Consider the following 22,716-nt stretch of genomic DNA (forward strand, 5'->3'; position numbering starts at 1 on the left):
TAATGTAGTATCCTACGAGAAAAATATAATTCGATGAATGTTCATTAAAAGAACAAAATGTCTATGGCAATTTCATTGAAAATAAGAATCTAGAATGTGGTCCATCACAGGTTGTACATGAAATTCCTCTGAAGGGATAATTTTGTTTAAATGATATGAAAATTTACCAGCAGCAATGACATCCTCATCTGGTTTTTCTGCTTTTGGTTTATTGTCCGTCTCGTCCTCATCAACAATAATAGGTTCGCCCCTCTCGAATCGCTCTTTAATCGATCTTGCAAGAGTGGAATTCTGAATCTCTTCAGCGGGATTAATCTTTGTGACCTTTTCGCTTGTTGCAACTGCCTGCTGGTACATCTCCTTCATCTTGCCCTGTTTGCCCTAGAAGAAAGCAACAACATTCAGAATCGCCCCGAGAGGTACAAGATTGTATTCAACGTAGAAATAAAGGAGTAGAAATGGAAAGAAAAATAAAATGGCTAAGAAGGGTTGGACGTCTCTTACCATGAAGAGTCTTGATCGAATGCCAGCCATCTCCTCTTTACGAGCCTCTCGTTGTGACTCCCTTCTTCCCTGCTGGCTTGTGACTTCCCAGCGATTCTTCATATCGTCCATCTTGCTGAAGCTCATTGGACGCTCGCGAGTTGTACGTTTCGATTTTACTATCTCAGAGTCTATGAGGAGAAGAACAAAGATTAATTCACAATGAAAATTGGAAAAATAAAAATTATAAAATCCAAAATAATCTAATAATTTCATGACATTTTTTTCTTCATAGATAATTTTCTATATTTTCTATTAACACCCGAGAGAGGATTAAACGTCAAACAATGGATATATTAGAAATGCTAATTACGATATCAAATTTGTAAATTATGAGTTTGAAATTCCCGCTGGATTTTATTTTGAAAATTTTTTTATTGTTAAATATAGAAATGGAATGAAAAATGTTAAATTTATAATTTTCTATTAAGACGTTATCAATCAAACATGTTTCCCTTGCCCTTGATTCCTTGATTCATCGTTTTTGCTTTTCACACTCGAAATTTTGGATTCCGTCACTTTTTTCAATATAAAAATTTCATACAAAAATTTCAACGATACGTAAAATGTGTGAAATTGCAGACAGTATAAAGAGCAATCATTTTGAAAACAATTGTGTAACTTAAATTTCTGAGGGACGTTTTCCATAGTTTGCATTGAAATTCAATTAATTTATTTAAAGCAATCAATGAGCATAATACCTTCAGTTTCCTCTTCCTCCTCTTCCTCTTCACTCTCGCTGGTCTCCTCGTATGGTATACCGTTCAATGACTCGTCAGCTACGCCAATATCCATTCCCTTTGCCTGGAATCTGTGATGCAATATAATCTTAACTTTTGTTACGAACATCAACGAAGGAAAAAGAATGAATTCCAGTAAAGCAACTGTGCGAAACTCCGATTTTCTTCAGTGGTTTGCGAAATTTCGCTGACCACCGGAGTAGAATCACATTTCCTCTGTCGTAACGTGAGATTCGAGAACCTCTGTGGATTCTCTTTTTGGTCTTTTGTTGGAGGATAAATGTTATCGAGGTTCTACGTAACCAATGCAAGAGACTCAACTAATTAATCAATACCTGTTTGCTAAAGTAATTGTAACTTGGCGTTTAAATCTTATTGTGGATTAATGTTAGCTGGAAACGAGATATTATTTAATGTGCAATGAACTGACTTAGCGAGCTTGCTGAGGATACTCGGTGACCTCTTAACAGCGACCTGTGAGGGCGATCGTTCAATCTCGTTCTTCTCGGCTTCGGACTTCTCAAATACCTGGAAGCGTGATTTAACGTTCAGCGAAGACAGCTCCTCGAGTCCAAGGTCAGGCTTGTCAGATGCTATAACATCATAAACAACAAATTCAGTTTTTATTGTAATTGATGTTTGCAAAACACACAAAGAAGCTTGTTATCAATACGTTAGGAGGCTAAAATCATTGCAAAAATAACCGTATGAGATGGTAATTGTCAGTACCACAATTTTCTCACGCTCCTAAATATTTACAATTCATTTTTTTTTAGTAAAATTTTTAATGCGTTAATGTCTACCCAGTAGATGAGATTTCTTCACTCAACACAGTTTGTTTTACCTCTGACCACATCGGGTGGCAACTCTTTTGGCTGGTTCTCACGTATGATCATCTCTGGTTTTCTCGGTCTCACTGAGAAATTTTTTAATCGATGTCAATAAAATATCGATCACGATCCTTTTAACTTATCAACAACTAGCAAAAATATTCAGAAATTCATTTATAGAAAATCTGAAGTTAAAGGGAAAAAACATTGTTTTTTGCATTTTCCTGTAGAACGTATCCCCTTCAGCCGTTCTCTTTCCAAAAGATCATTTTAATATGAGGTCATGTGACAAAAGGTCGAATGAGTCAACCGCTGACAACCGCTTTCCCCCTTGGAAATCCAATTGCCGAATTCTTCCACCATTGGTTTACTTGAAAAACTGTCCCTTGAGAAACGAAAGGTTGAAAAAAAACAGCATTAATTTTCAAGCGGTAAGGGTCGCTGGTTGACTCATTTGCTATGAGATATGGAATACCTCACAGAAAAGTTTGCACTATTGGTAAGCTGTGATTTCACATAATTAAGAGAATTTCCACTTCTACTCGCCAACATATTGCCAGAATGACAAAAATTGATACAACTACATGTTTTCTCAAAAAAGCATGGTAATAATTATGGTTGGTGATGATGACAAATAGGAGAATGGTTTAAACTAAGAAGGACAGATTATATGGATCGCTTACTTAAAATCATCCTTACCAGGTTGATCCGATTCTTCAACCGGTTTGGGTTGAAACAGCTCCTTGAAGTGCGCTTTGCAGTAGAGGATACACTCGTTGCTCTCGTAATTGTCGACATTCAGCTGCTTACTGCACTGTACACATCGGAAGCAGTTTTTGTGCCACACCAGTCCCTCGGCCTTCGTCTGTTCCATTTGGAATACGACCTTGCCACAGCTGCGGCAGTTGGGATTCGCATCGCCATTTTGGCCCACCTGGTAATACCATCACAATGTAGCTTTAAGACGGCTTTTTTATGGCTATGAGAAGGAGACCGTGACGTAATGAGAGGATGGCAATCCATACCCTATTTTGGGAGATTATCAGTGGGATACATGATTCACACTTACTGAGTTCAACTGCTGATGGACTTTTGAAGCATCCACCGAACGCACGTGAAGGACGTTCTTCTTGGTCAGGGCGTCGAATTTATTGAAACTCGATTTCTGAAACACCAATTCGAAAATCAGAGGATTTCATCGCTCTCACCGAGCACGCCACAAAAATTGTCGAGAAATCACTTTTTCAATTCAGTATTACCTATAATAATCTATTTTCAACAACAATTTTCAAAGAAAGCTGCAATAAAAGATTTCAACTGTTTCATCTTGATGCTGTTCAATGAACACCGAAGAATCTAAACGCAAATGACCATTTCAAATTTGTAAATTCCCAATTCAATGAAAACGTGAAAAGTATCTTCGAAACTTCAATTCATGGTACAGGAATTGTGACAAAGGAGAAAGTCCAGGAAGTGAAGAATTAACTGAACCCTTTTTCATTCTCAACAATTGATATTGATTTACTCTATTATTCAACATCGTTTAAAATATTGCATTTGATGATCAGTGAATGGAATAAATAATCTGTTTATACTTTTTAAAAAATGTCAAAATACAAAAGATGAAAAACAATGCATTCGAAATTTGAAATCCACTCCACTATTGACAGTCTTAATCTCTCAGCAAAATGAAGTACTGAATTAAAAAACTGAATTTCCCATTGGAATTCAGCTGTTTTCATTCGATGAAATGTGTGCATGTCAACTGTAATAAATTAAGTGAATTAATGAAGGGTAATAGATCGTAGGCGAACAAACTTCCTGGTGCGATTGCTAAAGGTGACAAAGAAGGCTACAAGGTGAGAAAACAACTGATAAACCCCATCACCATGTGATATGATGACCATAATTATGTCCCTTGACTCCTTACCTCGACTCCAAGGAACTTCGGACGTGATCTCGATTCCTGCTCAATGCTTCTCGTTAAATTTGCCAAGCTACAGTAGGATGCCCTCTATAGTTTTAATAGTCATTGGTTTGTTCGCACAAACAAAAGACCGGAATGCAATTTTAGTACTTGAATCAAGTGATAAAAGCATAAACGCGATCTATGCTATTATTTTTGTCTGTCGACTCAGCTGATTCACTCTTTTAACCACTAAACAAAACAACACTGTCAAAGCATCTGAATCAATGACTGATTCACATTTTCAAAATTAGATTCAACCGTTGGCTAGAGACTGAATACGAAAAGTTGACAAACAAAATTGGCATCACGAGAACTTGAGATTTAACTTTTAAGATCAGAATCAGAGAATGATTAAAACAGTTATGAATGGAAATAATCCACAACAATAATATCAGTTTTATGGATTTCCCTCCATTACAGTATTGAGGATAATGAGGAAATTGAACATGACCATCATATTCACAACAATTCCACAGATCAGATACCAGCTTTAGACGATATTTCAGCATAGATGAATACAAAAATAGCCATGAGAATGGCGGAAATAGTAATTTATGTTACACGGGCTGAAAAGCATATTGGGAACATATTTTATGATCAAATATGTTGCTAAAAAGCTTTTCAGTCTGTGTGGCATACGTTACTTTATGTTACGAGCGTCGACCAACTGAGTACTTTTATTGCCCTAGGGAAGTAGGTAAAAAGGAAGGTGATAAGCAACCACTTACCTCCCTCATATTGTCCCCCTAAGGCGCATATCGTGATTGAATTTGTCAGGGAAATGACTTTCAGGCCATATACCATACATTGTTTTTTGTCACGAGGCCCAGTTAACCGAGTTCTGACCAGGCCTAGGCCTCAAACCAACGAAGTTAGCCCGAACCGGGCTAATTATATGTGATAAACGAATTTTCGGTATACATATGTCGAATATGTCTGGGTAATATATATAATATTTGACCAATTCTGTATACAATTTATCAGGTACATATTATGAAAATATCCCCAACATAGATTTTATAGCTTTTTCAACTGTCGATTTGGTTGTTTAAGATATTTTTTCTAAAATATGATTTCGTTCTTGTGGGTGGTAGAGGTTAAATTGTAGATAAATCCTAAGGACCACGTACAAAATTAGTAATAAAGTTAACGAAGAGTCTGTTGTAACTATTAACCGAGTGTGAGCCAATCATCACCTTACAACTTCCCCGGTAAGTGTTGGAATAATCAGCGATCCAAGTTGTCCTTGGAAAGCAGTCCCCCAAGACTTGGAACATGTTTTCTGGCACTGTCTGAAGTACAGCGACCCGAGATCAAAATTACTCCAAGAGTTAACGAAAACCAACAATTCACGCTCCTCTTCCACCACGAAAATATTTGCATATGCAATTGATGAGAAACACACGAACGCCCATTTATTTTAGAAATTACCTAAATGAATGAATATGAATCGTGTAGCAAAGTAGTAGTTCAACAATTTTCATCGGAAAATCTGAATAAATTATATAATGCTGAGCAAAGATAACTATTTTTCGAACGATTTTTACGTCATATTACGCAAATTTTACGCAGTTCTCCTGCAAAAGTTCTTGAATTGCCGCTTTGCTACTATCTGTATTATGTACACAATTAAAAAAATTAATGTCTCCCTCTGTACGTAGGAGAAATTTAGAAATATTTAAAATATCGCCAATTCCATATTAATATAAAATACCGATAGGAGTAAATAATTCAAATTACGGGATAGCAGCTAGCTAGGATACATAGATTAGGCTTTTGGGTCAGTATATGATAGAATATTTGAGCAGAGAATACTCGAGAGAATATTGGAATTCAATATAGTGCAGTGAATTCCGCTGATGTTGTGCGGTGAGACAAACAATGACTTTTGACGAAGATAATTTACTTAGGAGAAAAACATAATTGTGATACAATGAGAATACTTCATTGTCTTCAGACTGACGTTAAAATTGCCTCTAAAATGATTTTCCAAAGATTAATATATAACTGATTTGTCCTTAAAATTAATCTCAAGCTCTCATATGTCCCTACCTAATTGTACTTACGAGAGCTGTGACCGATACTCTAGCAAAGACCGACGCGTCTTTAGCAAATTTCCTCGATCTGTCATAGACTCTAAGGTCATCCATTGATTTAGCTTTCTGTTCATGCCACCCAGAAAATATTAATCATCACTTATGAATAATTCTGCGTTATTGACGACGGAAAAGCGTTTTAATATATAAATACGAATTAATATGAATTAATCAATTAATTGAATGAATGAAAGCGTGAACGAGTCCTTGAGGGACAATAACATACCTCCTGTGTCTCCATACTCTGTTTTCCATGTCCTGTCGTTCCATAATCTGCCTCATTTGCATTCGATATGTCACCAAAGCTTCGGCACTGTTAGGCAACAGGAATCTAGTGTTAGTGACAAGTGATGCTTAAGCGAATTAATGAATTTATTAAGAATATTTTTGAACTGGTGTAACCTGTTTCAAAAGCTTTTATCGGTGACTTTTTTTTATTTACTAGTTTCTCTGGGATTTATCTCATTTATTTTGATGTGCACGTGCCACACGAAAATAAAAGAGGAGAATAGCTTATTAAATGTAACGATTTATCCTAAAAGATCAAAAGTAAAAAATGCAGATTCTCATATATGATCCCAATAAAATTTCAATAAAATTTCAATAAAACTACCTAATATTAAAAGGGATAGACGAACATAAACAAACTAATAATCCTCTGAGTTTTTCCCCGTTGACTGTTTCGTTGCCGAGAAAATGATCATCAAATATTTGCAATTGTTTGCAATGAGAGAAATGATGGATTGTTCTTGTCGGCAGCAACGAAAAAAATTCATAAATCACTAGTGATTTCTATCAAGTTTCTTCGCTTTTTCTGAGAACATCAGGCACATTGTGTTTTTTTTCATCTATAGACGTGTAAAAACTGTTGAAAAGATCTCATACATGCTCTAACCAGTAAGCCATACTATACGCCACTTACCAACTGTTTGATGGACACTCCGGTCTCGATTACTTCCTTGTTCGACTTTTCGTTCTCGTTCTTACTCGTCTCCGACACATAACACTGTGTCTGTGTCATGCAAACACCAATTTTTCAGATCATACAACATTAAATACAGAAAACCAGAATGGAAATCGAATAAATCGTTAGAATGACTACATGCACACAAAGTAATACAATCACAAAATCCAATTGAAAAATTATTTCAATCATAATGAGAGAAAGGATTTCAGCATTTTGGAATGGAAAAGATTCAATTAGAAAACGACATGTGTATTAAATAGTATTTTAGTTAGCGATCTGTTGCATTTAGAGTGGAATTTCTCACTGCAAGAGAAAGAGGTTTTCCATATACTTGATGTTTTTCAACATTTATCAATTTTTATGAAATTTATATATCTTGAATATATCTTTCTCTTAATAAATTACATTTTTCTCGAAGAAACTTGGCGGCCACGTCACAAATTGAATTAAAAAAAACATTCTGCAGCAAATTAATTATTAACGTCCTACCCACTAGACTACTACGTATCATTACCATCAATCATCACTACCTAATATTACCAACTGCTAGCATTAATACCTACAATCTATCTATTCACATTGTAAATGGCCGATGGACAGACGTATGTCACGCGCACCTCTTCCGCCTCGAGTAAAACTAAGCAATGACATTCCGTATCTCAACCGCCAGGACAGAAATAAGAAATGCTCAGTGTGTGTAATCTTATCAACGAGGTAACAGCATGAACCTATGTACCGGCGCCTTCAATTAGTCTTCGTTTTTTATCATCAGGTGACATACAAACGTTAAAGTAACGGTATCCGTATTTATTTGAAAACTGTATGATTTACAACGATTGATCAATATTTTGGTGTTCATTCTGAGTCTTTTAGAGGGGTATCGATTTTCAGATTGAACTGCTCGAAAATTATCACAAAAAAAGGGAATACCTTTCTCAAATTAATAAATGCGATTGAATGCCAACAAGTAGGAATTTTACAGTGGTGTGGCAGTGTGGTATTGGAGAAGTATGTTTTTTAATGTATTACGAGGAAATAATACTCACCAGGGATTTGACATTGACGTTAGACAGATCGTCTTCGTCAGAGAACTCTTCCGGATAGTGCTGGACTCGCTGATTGCTATGCATGCTTTTTTCTTCGGCATTAACATTCTGGGTAGACAAAACATGCTACTAATGGCGGTGTGATTGGAGGGAATGAATGAAAAATGGTTGTTCATCACTTTTCATACTTTTTAAATGTGATACAATTTGATGCTTGGAAACTTCTTAGATTCGTGTCAAATTATCCTATACCTTTCGCGATAAATCAGGTAGGTAGTTATGAATTTTTTATATGAGGTTGATCTAATATCCTCATGTTCTCTTGTTCATCAACTAATAATAAATAAGTTTCACACCCAAACATCAGAGATAATTCCAAAAAATTTGACTATGTCTCTCTATATGGCTCTACTGATTATTCATGTGCTCATTTCTGAACTGACCGAAACCATGTCGGGATCCGTTTTCTAGATATTTAAACCCGCCCAATAAAATTAAAAATAATTTTGATTGACAAATCAGTTGTAGCAATTGGCGATAAATTCCATGCATATACATGATAATAATAGATTAAAAAAAAACGGAAAACGTATAAATAAACTTTTCCGACCAACCGCCGGATCACCAAAATTAAAGATATTTAATAATGAACTAAATGACGAATGAATGAGTTTGATAACCTCTAGCAGTCTCAACAATTTAAAGTTACAGGGGTAAGGTCATGCAGGATTTTAAAAGATAAAAAAATGAAACTTAATTGTTACATTTCTCACTCACCACTGAAATATTTTCTTTCTCAAGGTCATTCTTCTTGCTCTTTTTAGTCTTCTTTGTCTTTGGAGTGCTGATTTGCAATGCATCGTTGCTACTCCCCTCGATCTTCTTTTTTTTGGTCTTCGTAATGCTTTTGGAAGTGGACGAGGTTACTGTACTTGTTGTTATCACCTCTTCATGATTCTCGCTCTGCACGCAATAAAAATTTGATTAAATTAAGTGGATCGTGGAAAATGGATTTGCGATAATTCTTCTTTTTCATTAAGTCGTTTAAATGACAATTTGCGCACGCTCTGCGTGTGAAAAATCCCACTTCCCACGCATTGTGATAAAAAGTAGTGAGGGTAACACGAGTGCTTCACACTTCCTCCGAGGGCTCCGAGGCAATAGCCACTTTTATAATGCAAGTGAGAGAAAATGCCACCTTCTTATACGTTTCCCATGCAAGAAACTGCTTTTTTTTAATGAGTCACCGAAAAAATATCCTTCAATGAAGTATATTTTATAGTTGATTTTGATGGATCTTCCGCAGCTTTTGCAATTTGAATTTCGATACTTTTTCCATTACACTTATTGGCAACAACAATTCAATTCGTGTATGCTTCAACCGGAATTTATACTTCGTTGAAAAATTTTAATTTAATATTTGAAAAAAAATCCTGTAAAGAGGTACAAATAAAATTGAAACTTTGGGATAAAAAGGACTTGAAACAAAGATGAAGAGTTGAATTACGTTCTGATTGATCAGAACATAACCGAAAACAATAACAAGACCTGATAGATCCATGAAATGAATCTCATAACAAATGGGTTTGGCTGAAAGCTGACTAATAGTTAACGAATAAATTTTCACTTTTTCAATGCCCCATTCATTAACTATTAATGAATATTCATTTAGTCATATTCAACTCCACTATCCATTGTCGATTCAATGTCCATCTTACAAACACACGAACTTGAAAGTTTTTTATTTAATCTTTACTTAATTAATGTACTCGTGCCGTTGTATTATAACCGAAAAAATACGGTATGTGAGATCGTTCCCCTCACGCGAGGCATTGAAATGAAAGTCGATCCTGCAGAACAAAGTAAAGGACCAATGATGCCAACCATTCACTTCTTTTCTTTTATTGAAATGAATTTAGTTTCGCAACAATAAATTGAAATACCTACACTTATACAGTTCCGTGTTTCATCCATCATTGCGACCACCAAGGGAATAATATGGAGGAAGGCAACATTGGGCCACACATCCGGTAGTTCAGGAACCGTAAAGAATAATAACTTTACCTTTTTTTCAACGAAACAATAACGTTACTTCAAAGGTCACAACTTTAACGATCACTTGAGTCGATTATGTTTCCTCTAGTCGTTCTCGTTGGAGGATAAATACAAAACTACCGTCAGAAATTACTCGAAGTCATTGACTGTACGATATTCTGTTCTGTGGAGATGCCACGCGTGAGTAACGGTTAACGAAATCGAATCTGGCCCACAATCAAACTCGAACTCCTCATCTTTCTAACGCATTCTCGATCAATCCTTGATGTAGTTATCGTTTTGAAATTGGTAGAATACCATTTAGATACTCGTCTTACAGATTCAAACGTTTCATTGCATTTGTTGCAGAAGATTACTTTGATTTTTTATTTACCAAATCATTACAGCTTGGATCACACTAATAATCATCATTCAATTCTCATTAAAATTTGAAGAAGCTCATTTCTTCTACTATTATCAGAAAATATTGATAAAGTAATTTAATATGTTTATTCAAATTCATAGTCGTTAATCAGAGATTGAACTTTCAAATTGTTGTACAACAATAAAATGGATATGATTTTTTAGTATAAAATTAGAATAATTTGTATATTTTAAATGATTCAGAATGGAAATTTGAAACTTATTTAATTGAAGCATACAAGTTGTAACTTTCAAACGTTGAAAGAGGTCGATGAAAGCGGTGAGATATGTACATCTCGGTAAATGGTCTCACAATTTTGCACAATTGAGCGAATAGTTATTCGCTCATCTTTAGTCCCCACCGCCCCCACTAAATTCTCAGACTGAACGACAATTTTCTCGTAATTTCTCACTGAATGGCACTTGAATATGATCGATGAATACGGTTTAAAGGGTGATGTTAATGATTGATTTGGACCTACTGAGGCGAACGGTTATGTACTGAGTTGGTTTATACATAGCTAGTTTGCCCTCACCCACCGTCACTCGACTCGGCCTTGAGGCGATTAAAGGTGTCCGAGACTCGTAGCAAACGGGTTCAGGAAACTCCGTGCTCCTCAAACCGTGGCACGAGTAGAGAGACCCACAGCCGGATGGTGAAGATCGGTTAACTTTGTAATATAAGTGGTGGGATTGGTTGATTCTCCCCAACGTTACGCTACGATTGGATACCACCCGTTGGAGAGTGCTTGTTTTGTCAGTATGCGGAGAAAATGGACGTAATGGCAAGCGTCAAGAGAGGAGGTGAAGCTATTACGGACGTTGACTTTACTAAACCGGAATTTATCTAATCCACATTCAGAGTTACCCACTATTTGCCATAATCAATGCCATCTTCACAGATTACAATCAATTAGAGACAATTTTACCATGGCAACACTTTTTCCAATCATATTTAAATTTTGTATAATTTTCTCTGATATATTTTCGTGCTCAATTACACTGAAAGTAACCAAGTTCACTCATATTATGAACTTCTCTCAAGTTTTCCTATTTTCCAACTGGTGATGGGAAGTAACATTTTTATCGAAAATGTTGCAAGGTATCTACAAGAAGAAGTCAATTCAATTTTTTGTGCTTGGTACTTTGGAAACTACTATACTGAATCAAATTTTCGTACTCTTTTTTTCCAAAACATACTTAATATGACTGATTAATCAAGAAATCAATTAATCATTCATCAAAAAGATACACGATAATTAGGTTTTTCATCTGCTCATGACTAGGTTTCGAAAAATGCATTGAAATCTGTTAATAACCCCCTTCCGATTGTTTACTTGTTCAGGTATAATTAAGCGTCCACCATCTTCGTTCGACGACAACTACAAAAAGCGTCGCAATTAGACCACTGAGCTCGGCGAATCGGAAAGGTAGCATTTTATTCTCGCACAAAAATCGCCATGCATGGGACACTGTTGCGAAATAAGTGTTAGCATAGAAGTATAAAAAAAAACGAAACAAAACAAGTAAAACACCACTTACATCACACGAATTAGACAAATCGCTGCTCTCGTCGTCTGGAGTTGCTAAGGGAGCCACCGAGGGTGAACTTAAGCATTTCTCAGGCACACTATCTTTTTTAGTCGGATTAGCTTTGTCAGTCTCTGCCAATTCTTCGCTTCGAGCAAACACTTCATTTTCCTCAACGATTTGGCTCTTGTCCGTCCGTTCTTCTAATAAAATTGGGTCGGTTGTGGTTCTACAGAGGACCTCTTCATTAAATTGTTTGGAAGGATTGATAATATAGCTTCCTACATCATCCTGGGAGGGGCTTATATCCGCTGTGATTTCATTTTTCTTTTCAACCTCGTCAACCTCACCGATATGAAAATCTTGTTCATCAATCTTGGTCTCTTTGATCTCTTCGTTAGAGAATTGATCATCCACCATAACCGGATCTCTCTCCCCTGTCATCAAAGGACCAAAAACACCAGCATCTTTCGAAATACCTGACGTTTTCCCCAGCAATTCTCCAGGTTCTAATACTTCAGTTTCAAACTCAAGAATATCCACATTATTCTCTATATTTTCTTGACAATGTTCTTCATAATCGTCCGTCTGCGGTTCTTCGGGGGCACTAATTGTTTCAAACCCAGGTGATAAACCGTATGAATATTCATATGTAATTTCACTACTGGGGTGAAGTGCAAGATTATCGGAGATGTGGTGAACCTGATCGACTCGGTCTATTTCATCCATCCACATGTCTCTTGCACTCTTTTTCCTCTCATCCGGCTGATAAACTTCGCTAACAAGCTCCCCAAGACCAAGTTCATCCTCCTCAGGGTCTACATGATGAGGTTTTCCATTATCAACTTCAGATTCCAACTCATACGGTTGAGTTTTGTCAAAGTCGATGGGATTAAGATCTTGATCCAAATCATTTGTCACTTCAGGTGGCATTTCAAACGGATCAGCAGTTACTGACTGTTCTGTTTGACAATTCTGAATAAGATCTCCATAATTTTCTAGGTCAAGGAGTGATTCTGTGGCGCTGCCACTTGATCTTATTGTTGCTCCTCGGAGATTATCAGTGTATACTTGATCCAAATCAGCATCAATTAGGTCCAGCGGCTCTTTTGACTCGGGTGAATGAGAATCAGTGATAATGGGGCTAGTATGACCATTTCTGTAGGTGTAGGGGTCCTCTACAATGTTGTAATGATCAATTTCTGCACCTATGAACTCTGCGTTGATGTCTAGCAAATCCTGGCGAGGTTCAATGACGATCTTTTTAATCGAGATTGACGGCTGGTGATGATCATCTTCAGTAGCCAGCATCTCAACTTCAGGGGAAGGTTCTGAGCATATTCTAAGGGCTAACTCACTCTCGATAAGCTCTTGGAGACTTTTATCCTCAGGGGTGAGCTCATTTTTTGTATTGTTCGTTAGTATTAAGTCATCCTCGTCGTCACACAGGTTTAATAGCTGATTGTTACTTGGGGTTATATCGAGATCTATCAAACCATTGTTAGATTTGACACTGCAAACATCGTTTTTTGTACTTACTACATTTGAGGATTTCTTAGAGAGTAGCTCAGCCATTGCTGGTGGTGGCACTTATGAAAGTCTGAAAGCAGATAATGGAATTATTACGTTAGTGTCTTGCATGGTAACAACTCGGTAACAAATAATCTCATTATAAAATTCAAGCAATTTTTTACTGGAAAATATATGTCAGACAATAGTCTGATGGCATTGTTCGGTAAAGTTTACGTCAGGATTGCCAGTAATATCAATTAGGGAAGATCCGACTAAAATGGCACATAAGATAAAATGGGTTGAATCAGCAGGTTCAATGGGAGACAAGGGGAAAAAATCGATCGTAAGCATCCATTATTCAACATTTCGGTTTAACCAGAATTTTGCCACACATAACTGATAAAACAATGTTAAATTCGCATATATGACGAATTCGGTCACAAGCTAAAAATTAACGATTGAAGTTGAGAAGATAGAGGGCGTATTTTTTGAGAATGTTAAAAAATAAAAAAAATTAAGGAAAATGAATTAAAAAGACTTTTCCGCAAGTGTCGCATTTCATCGGTATCTCCTCTATTAGTTTTCATTTTATTTTCAATGAGGCTCGTGGCAAGAAACTTAAAACTATAAAGCCAAGGGTATTTGAAATAAACTTTAAAGTGAGAGGTTACCAAGGTAATCAGTAATTAAACTCCTACATTAATTGTTGATATAATTTTTGTTATTTAATGTGATTTTTTAATTATATGATTATATTTCGATGACAGATATTTTTCTCAATATTATGAGAATTATTGGGGTAATTTTATTTACATTGTAACGTTACCGGAAAATCGTATAAATTTCAAAAATAGTATATTTTCGTAGTAATTTTCAAGTTGTCGAGTATGTAGTACCAATTCCCAAACGAGAAATCGTGAAAAGCAGTACAGAGAAGTTATTTTTCTGGATGAGAAAAGAAATATGAATACGAAATACTTCTAATGAATGCAATATTTCAATTTTCGGTCTGAAATATTTCAGAATATCACCATGTATTTTATTAGTTAATTTTTCCAGCAGATATGGCATTTTATCGAGTATATCGATTCTGCCAATCTATTTGAGCCTCTCATTTTTCAATCTTATTTATAAACCATTTTTTCCCCTCATGATGGGTTGTTTTATTTCACCTCTTAGTCTACGATTACGGAAACCGATACAGTGAAAAAGCCACGTGCCATGAAGTTGACGCATCAGAAATAGTAGGAAGACTGCGGTTGCTTATGGTTATGCAAATGGAATGTTAAAGTGCTGGTTGTCTTTCCCTTTGGCACATAAAGCCATCTCCACTTTATCTACTATGCCTCGACGCATATTCTTTTGATGCGTCAAATTTTCCAGGCTAGACTGTATTCATTTAACATTTTCACTACTCTAAAGGGACTTCAAATTTTCCAGCATAGAGCTTTGATGAAATTTCATTTTTTACCTTCAATCACGGATGAATTGTCTGATGGGTTGTTTCACAAAAAAATCAACTGAAATTTGTCATGGAAATTATAAGGGCGTGATCAATAAATATATCCATTATTCGCTTATTATGTTAATATCTGAGAATATCTAACAATTGCGTGTTTCATCTCCAGTAATTTTTGGAAATCAAAGAAATGATGGAGCTCCTCGATTAAGAAGTGACCAGTCGATTTCTGATGACTTGCCAATTTTTCAGGTCATTTCTCTTTTCATTGTTTTCATTGATTTTTCTCTTACGTTTCGTTGAGATCCTTGAAGCGCTTGGAATGCCAATGTGCATTGGTCGACACGTTAGCCGACACATAAGCCTCCTATTATTAGATGTTAATGTTCTGTCTGCTTTCACAACGTAAGACCGGTAGTGCGCAAGTTGAAAATCAAAATTTTCTGCCAAATTATATTATGGATTCAAATTTCGTTAAATTATTAACATTTATAAAAATTACACGATATAAACGCAATCATAAATTACACACAGAGAATCTTAAGAGTGTATTACACAATTTTATGCACATTTTATACGTAGCAATACAGTTTTAGCAATATTGACGTAACTTTCGATGAAACTTAGTGATGAAACTTCCGTATGCAGAAGTTATAATCAATTAACGCAGGAATCATGTATACTATTGTATACTTTTTCTATCAACTGAGTATAAACATTGGCATTTGCTTACATGCAATTGGCTCAGCTGCATATCCCCTCAGCAAAGATTTTCATAAATCAATAAAATTGCAGTGATAGTGAGCATTTTTTCAGAGAATCAATGCATTTTTTAAAAATTAATTTCTCAATATTTCACTACATATCAAATATGTTTAAGCAGTGCATATTATATACCTCAATGGCACGGTATGATATCAGGTAGTTTTATGCATATTCTATGCATAAGAATTTCAATTTTATACATTGAGTGATTGTACCAAAATATGTGCATAAAGTTCGCAATTTTTTTTTTAATTCTATAACCATTGAATTATAATCTGTGGAATTACGGTGTAAGTAGCTGCAATGTAAGTAAATCTGAGAATTTTCTCGCATTTTTGAAATGATACCATGAATCGTAGAAGAAGACTTTCATCTGCCGTTTATTCAAGTTCATGGATATTATTGTATTATGCGCAGTGTCTCCCGTGGTGTAATCATAAAAACAATTGTGTTATAACTGCACAAATTACTATGACATGGTTGCCAACAGATACATCTCAATGTATAAATTGTCCGTATTTTTTCCTCCATCTCAATTCCAGCTGTTGGACATTTATTTTTGCGATGAGTGCACTGGCCTTGCAGAAACAGTTTCTGCTATGGAGAGGAGAGAAGACATCAGCAGGCGGCCGGACCGACATGAGGTATATTCACACTCCTTGGCCCGTCATGTCCCTCAAGATGATCTGCCATGTGCGAACCACTTAAGTTAGGGAAAGGATCTACTCAAGCATCGGCATTACTGCCAACGTCAGTCATATTATCTCCCCATCGTGAAAATTCCCGTTCTCACATGGGAATCTTTGCAGAACAACTGTGAATACATTTGACAGGGAATACAAGTAAACAGCTATAAGGAAATAGATTTTACTCACTCTATATTACTATATTTATTAACTTATTTACTTTCTTATTTCCGGCAAACGTGATCATTGCCATTGAAGAACATAAATAGCAAACCTTAATTCAGCGGAAATTTTCACTAATACGAACTCAACTTACTTAATAGTTATTTTAATTGAATGACCAGAAATTTTCAATAACTTTCAATTCAGGGTCCGGGTGGACTATCTATCGAATGTCGACTTTTGTTTAGATTTATCTTTTTAACCTAAAATACATTAAAGTTTTGAATCAATTTTGTGTTACGGGAAGCACTTGAATGGACATGAAAAAATAATGAAAAAAACGAGGAAAAATTATTGAAGGGCGCTGAAGATCGATATTATTTAAAAGGAATTTACCAAGTTTGCTAAAAAATAATAAAAAATACTTAGCTTACTATTGCATCTAGCTGTCACTCAATCTTCTGGAGAGCAAAAGTAAGCTGTGTAATTTTTATTATTTTTTTGTAAACTTGGTAGATCCCTTTTAAACAATATCGCTCTTTAGTGCCCTTCAATAATTTTCCCTTTTTTTTTCATTATTTTTTTATAACCATTCGAGTAGTTCCCGCAACACAAATTTCATCCCAAATTTTAATGTATTTAAGGCTAAAAAGATAAAATTTAAACAAAAGATGATATTCGATAGATAGTCCACCCGGGCCTTAAGTTTTTTCGTTGAACTGAATTCGCACTATTCTCAACATTTTTCATTCTCGTATAAACCGGTCAAGTAATAATTCTGTACTAGAGTGCAAATAAATTTCATCCAAGCTTATTGCCAAATATTGGCATGGAATTACTTTTCAACCGTTTTTTACGTAAAATCGCAACCATAATTTTCAAACAGTTTTGTGTACAACAATTTAATTTGTAAAGTCTGAAAAATTGAACATAAGGTTAACTAATTTGAAGACAATTTTCCGACAAATATGAAATTCTTATAAATAATAAATGACTTTATTTCGAAACCAATTCTCGTAAACTTGTTCCATGTAAGGAGAGACATCCAACCTGGCATAATAGTACTGAACATTACTCCTCCAAGGATTCAATAATTCTCGCGTTCCCTTTAGATAATTTCTCATGAGTCGAATGAACTTGAGACTCATTTCTACAATCATCACAACTTCCATCGCAAGTTCCACCTCTTCTTCAGTTGTTGATTACCCGCTTTTTCACGTCTTATCATTATCCCTTGCTTTCTGTATGTTATACAACCGTAGACATGTACATGTAATGCATGTATATGTAAACCAGAATGGGAGTAAGTCCAATTATACATGACTCCTATGAGCCCTGACTTTTCAACCATTCTCCATTCATCGAATTCAAATTCTAATAGATGAACGATATTTCTCATTGCAAATCATGTTTTAAACCAATGATAATTCATCGGAAGTTTGCACTTAAATTAAAAACTTTTTTCAGGTCGACAGTCACGAGTGCATATAAATATCTCAACTTTTTTCGCCATCTGGGAATATTTGCGAGTCGTTTAATTTAGTCTGTATGACGCCAAGAATAAAAGAAATGACTTTTTCTGCTGCAGAATGTCGGAGAGTTCACGACCGAGACTTGTAGAAAGGCGAATGTTCTTGCGTTCGGTTACAAACGGCAGAGTATTTTTAGTATGACACACTACCGCGTCGCTGACCAAATCTTCTTACCAAAAGTGGTTGTGAGGACGATAGTGAAGGCCGAGTGTATCCTCTCCTTTTTTTCAAATGAATATACAAGGAATGAAATTCGTTGAAGATACCCAAGTACTTGGATATGCAAGTTCTTTCAGAGAAAAACTTCATACTCTTTTTTAGATGGTTAAAATGGCATTACTATTCATTAGGTGATACAATTACCGTTGATGATTTTAAGACGAAAACACGAATTTAGTAACTCTCATATTGAGCTATCATTTTTTTCGTTCGCTAATTGAACATATTTATTGATGGCCTCTACTCAATCTCAAAACAATGCTAGTTTAACTGAGATAATGTCTTCACGTGTTGGACTAGATTAAATCTTGAAGTAAATCTGCGAAGTTACCCGGTGACGAAATCAAATTCAAATCTACAATACACAGCACACATTCAAATGAAAATAATAATAAGAAGACCTATAAAGAAGTGTTTATTCGGACGTGAATTGCTAAGGGATTAGCAACAATAACTATAGCTATAGGTGCCAAAGTTAACGCAGAAAGATAATTAGGAACGAGAGAAGTGGAAACGGCAAGGTGCACCATATAAGGAAGCTATAAAACCATAATGGCAGTACAAATGAAAATACGAAAAAAAAGCTGAAAATTGAGTCAAATAAGATTGGGATTAATTCGAACAAATCAGTGGAATGAGCATGTTAGAAGCAGCAAATGGCTAGAGCGAATAAACACATAATAGAGATCCATATGGATGAGAAAAATGTGTGTGCGGCCCTTATTGGCTATTAAAACTCCGGCTACCATGCGCGCCGTCAATAATTTTATTGAGATCTTGAGAAGTGTTGATCCAACCGAGCAATGACCCTCAGTTACTTTGTTCAAACTAAACGCTTGAAGTAATAAACCTAAAATCATAAATCCGATACATCTAATAGAAGATCATATGTGCTTACATGTAGAGTTACATGGTACATGGTACATGGTACATACTGCGAGATGATATAAGAATCACATCAGCTTGTACAAGAGTATACATATAGGAGTCATAAGGATTTAGTTTCAACTGATTTTCGTTCAGACGCATCATTTTTCTCTCTTAATGAAGAAAATAATTCAAGCAGTATATGAATAGTGACTTTCATCTAAACTGTGAAATTCACTGATCCTACAAATTGCAAATGTTTGTTGTGACAAATTCATCATGTGCATTCAAGTTTCAAGAAATTTCATCACAATTAATCAATGAAATAATGAAGATGAAATTCTGATTTATTGGAAAACTATAGCTGTTTGGAATAGGCTATTAGGGTTACTTTTCCAAAAATAAATTTCATTATTAGCACTTTAGGTGAATTTCCTTGTTGAAATGTTGAAAGTGGGAGCACTCGTTCATTGATGGTCTTCCAAAAATGAGAACCCGTATGGTTGGAGCTTCGCCAGCTGTTTAGGAGGTAGGAAGGTCATCAGCCAGTGTTTTTCAGGGAATTGTTCCTGTCTATCCAACTCTATATATTTTTTTCTCTACTCTCGTAGCGAATCCCCTTCTTATCCAAATGATCTGCGCAAAGTATAGTTGCGAGCGATTCTTCTCAATTTAACTCGCCAACACAATTGAGCCCAATGGAAAGAGAAAGACCCATCAGTACTCATGTCACGCTCATTGTTATCGCCTCTACGAACCGCAGTGCCTCTGCTGAACGATTTGTTTCAAGTTTCAACGGAACGTGAATCACTTTCCTAAATTCAGCGTCAGCGTTAACTCTCAATGAAATAGTACAATTGAACATTTTGAACGCCAAATCATGTCAGCGCTGGAACAACAATTAACATTGAACACACACAATGTCGTGTGTGCAACGAAATGATGAAAAATAGTAAAAGTAATTCAATTGCCGATGTGGCGGGCGCAAGCGCAATGGAGTGATTCGAAAATATTTAGTCTCACGCACACGACTAAGTCCGATGGAATGCCGGGGATGCGGGACTGGGACTGGGACTGAGTCAGGTCACTCAGCCTTCTCGTGGAAAATATAAGTAGAGTTTTGAGTGCTAGTACCACGCGAATCAGACGCTTGGTTCATTTCACAAGACATGCATTAAAATAATAAACAGCACCCGCTCTGATTTTTTGAATTGTCCGACGTTGGTTATTATTATGTTACACGCAGAATAACTCACAAAGCTGACCCCAAAATATCGGCTATTTACTGTAGAACTCATTGAGAATCGCTAAAAAGATTGTTACAATAATTATTGCATCTCGTTTAGTTTTGAAAATTTTTCTGAAAAACTCAACGAACACTTCATTAAAGTAATTGTAATTTACAAATTCCATGAAATTTCCTGAAATTTAGGTGTTTGTAATCGGTGGAGAAAGTACGAGATTGAAAATGTAAATTGCTATTTCAAATTGGGAATTTACAAATCCTGACCTCGTAATGTACGAGTTAAGGCTGCATAATTTCAACTCGGATTGCTAAATTACCAGTTTGAAATCATAATTTAATTTTACGCATTTTCGTGTGCAAGAATATTAAATCCACCAAAATCTAGTATATTTTTTGGAGTGTTCGTGATTAACTCTACAATTCCAGACGGCTACAGAATATATAAATTAGGCCAGAATGAATTTTCAAGTAAATGCGGAAATGGCTTTTTTAGGAATTCGAGTGTAGAGATGAGCATTCGCGTGAGGACACCGAGCTAACGACCTGTATGGGTCAAGACACTAATCTTTCCGGGGAAGATGTACGTGCATGCACCCCTACTAATCCTGAACATAAATTATGGGTGAATTATCCAATTATTCAAAGTATCAGTCGAACAAGTTTGCCACAAACATTGTGGAATAAATGAATTCCCCTAGAAAGCTATGAAATTAAGGAATAATCGACAAGAAAAGTATATTATTGAATAAATATTTAAGTAGTTACTGTCTGCACTCACATGAAAAAATTTATATCTTGAAAATGATATATGTGTTGTATATATTTTTTATATATTTTTTATGATATGAAAATATGGAACATTGAAATGCAAATTGAATCGATTAATTGATTAATTGAATAAAAAAAAATTCGCAAATAAAATCCATTGCAATTCACAAGGTATGATCTCAATGAAATAAATCAAAATTCATTCATCAATGAAGTCAAGTGCAATTATTTTTAGATGTATCAATTGAATTGGTTCTCAGCCGTAAAATTCTTCATTCACTTCGCCTTGTGTCTCGTTTTTCCGATAAATTCTTGAAACATGAGGTGAATAAATCTCTGATGACGCATGCTGCAGGAACCCGTGTAAAATTCTTCAACGAAATTCTGGAATCACTACCATCACTCTTGGCCTTCCAAACATTCATACAGTTCACTTGAGACCTCACATTTCTCCATTATGCCCGGAAATTTCGCACTTGAACTCTAGCCAATATTTCACAACACACGGTCGTTATTCTCTTTGAAAACAAGCATTTATTAATAATAATATTTTATATCAACTGCTAAAGCGCGTGCTTGAAAAGCACAATTATATTGGTATGATAAATCACAAATATCGTCCATGAAAAATTATAATTCTTACATTTTCATTGCATAATGATAGGCTCTTGGTTGTAAAGAAAATATTGACTTATGAGATCGACAGTAATAGTTGGGCGAGTAATCCAAGCTAAGAAACGTTTCAGTATGTTAGTACTTGCATGGGTGACCGGTTAGGACACCGCTTCCTCAAAAATTGTTGAGCGGAAGGCACGAGTGTCAGTAAGAGATCCAGTCAACCCAGTGTGTCCTTCTAGTAACTAGTTAGTGTGACTAGGACCCTACACTATCGGCCGACTGTACAGTTAAGTTGAGTTACATGCATGTGAAAATAAAACATGAAAATAATCACACGCTCATGAGAATTGGTGAAAATTATTAAATGACGATGTAACTCAAAAATGGGATATTCTTTTGCGCCAATCAAATTGATCAATATTTTGTTAGAAATCTGCAAAAAAATAAAATAAAAATATAATGCAGACAGGGAGAGTCAAATTCTTTTTCATGTCATGTAGTCGTCACAACGGTCATGAGGTGATGAAAAGCAACTTAGCACAGTCACCTAATGAAATTATGTGTTAATGTATGGTTTCTTCCTGAGCCGCCTAGATCTACTGAGTTAAATAGCTCTCAACTCCTCACATAACTCACATTCTTGTTTCTGTTAGAAAAGAAAAAGTCAATAATGAAAAAATGCCCTTCGATGTCCTCTATCTTAA

The 22,716-nt window shown here is 35.5% G+C and overlaps 1 protein-coding gene across 13 annotated transcripts in view; it reads right to left on the reverse strand.

The window, feature by feature from the left end:
* Window positions 1-22,716, reverse strand: part of LOC105269443 (xin actin-binding repeat-containing protein 2) — a 43,690-nt gene that overhangs the window by 13,255 nt on the left and 7,719 nt on the right. For 4 of the 13 annotated variants that reach the window (XM_011309674.1, XM_011309672.1, XM_011309676.1 and 1 more), the window contains exons 2-15: window positions 12,191-13,778; window positions 8,969-9,154; window positions 8,192-8,299; window positions 7,101-7,190; window positions 6,405-6,491; window positions 6,149-6,244; window positions 4,044-4,127; window positions 3,183-3,278; window positions 2,813-3,047; window positions 2,128-2,199; window positions 1,714-1,876; window positions 1,245-1,354; window positions 505-674; window positions 168-381 (exon numbers count right to left, since the gene is read on the reverse strand). In XM_011309674.1, the coding sequence (XP_011307976.1) occupies window positions 168-381; window positions 505-674; window positions 1,245-1,354; window positions 1,714-1,876; window positions 2,128-2,199; window positions 2,813-3,047; window positions 3,183-3,278; window positions 4,044-4,127; window positions 6,149-6,244; window positions 6,405-6,491; window positions 7,101-7,190; window positions 8,192-8,299; window positions 8,969-9,154; window positions 12,191-13,753 (3,274 nt within the window). In that variant the 5' untranslated portion in view covers window positions 13,754-13,778. Of the gene's footprint in view, window positions 1-167; window positions 382-504; window positions 675-1,244; window positions 1,355-1,713; window positions 1,877-2,127; window positions 2,200-2,812; window positions 3,048-3,182; window positions 3,279-4,043; window positions 4,128-6,148; window positions 6,245-6,404; window positions 6,492-7,100; window positions 7,191-8,191; window positions 8,300-8,968; window positions 9,155-10,138; window positions 10,651-12,190; window positions 13,779-22,716 lie in introns of those variants that run through there. The other 9 variants (XM_011309685.1, XM_011309683.1, XM_011309686.1 and 6 more) reach the window with 8 other exon arrangements.

Source organism: Fopius arisanus, unplaced genomic scaffold (assembly GCF_000806365.1).
Source record: "Fopius arisanus strain USDA-PBARC FA_bdor unplaced genomic scaffold, ASM80636v1 scaffold00069, whole genome shotgun sequence".
Lineage (NCBI taxonomy): Eukaryota > Metazoa > Arthropoda > Insecta > Hymenoptera > Braconidae > Fopius > Fopius arisanus.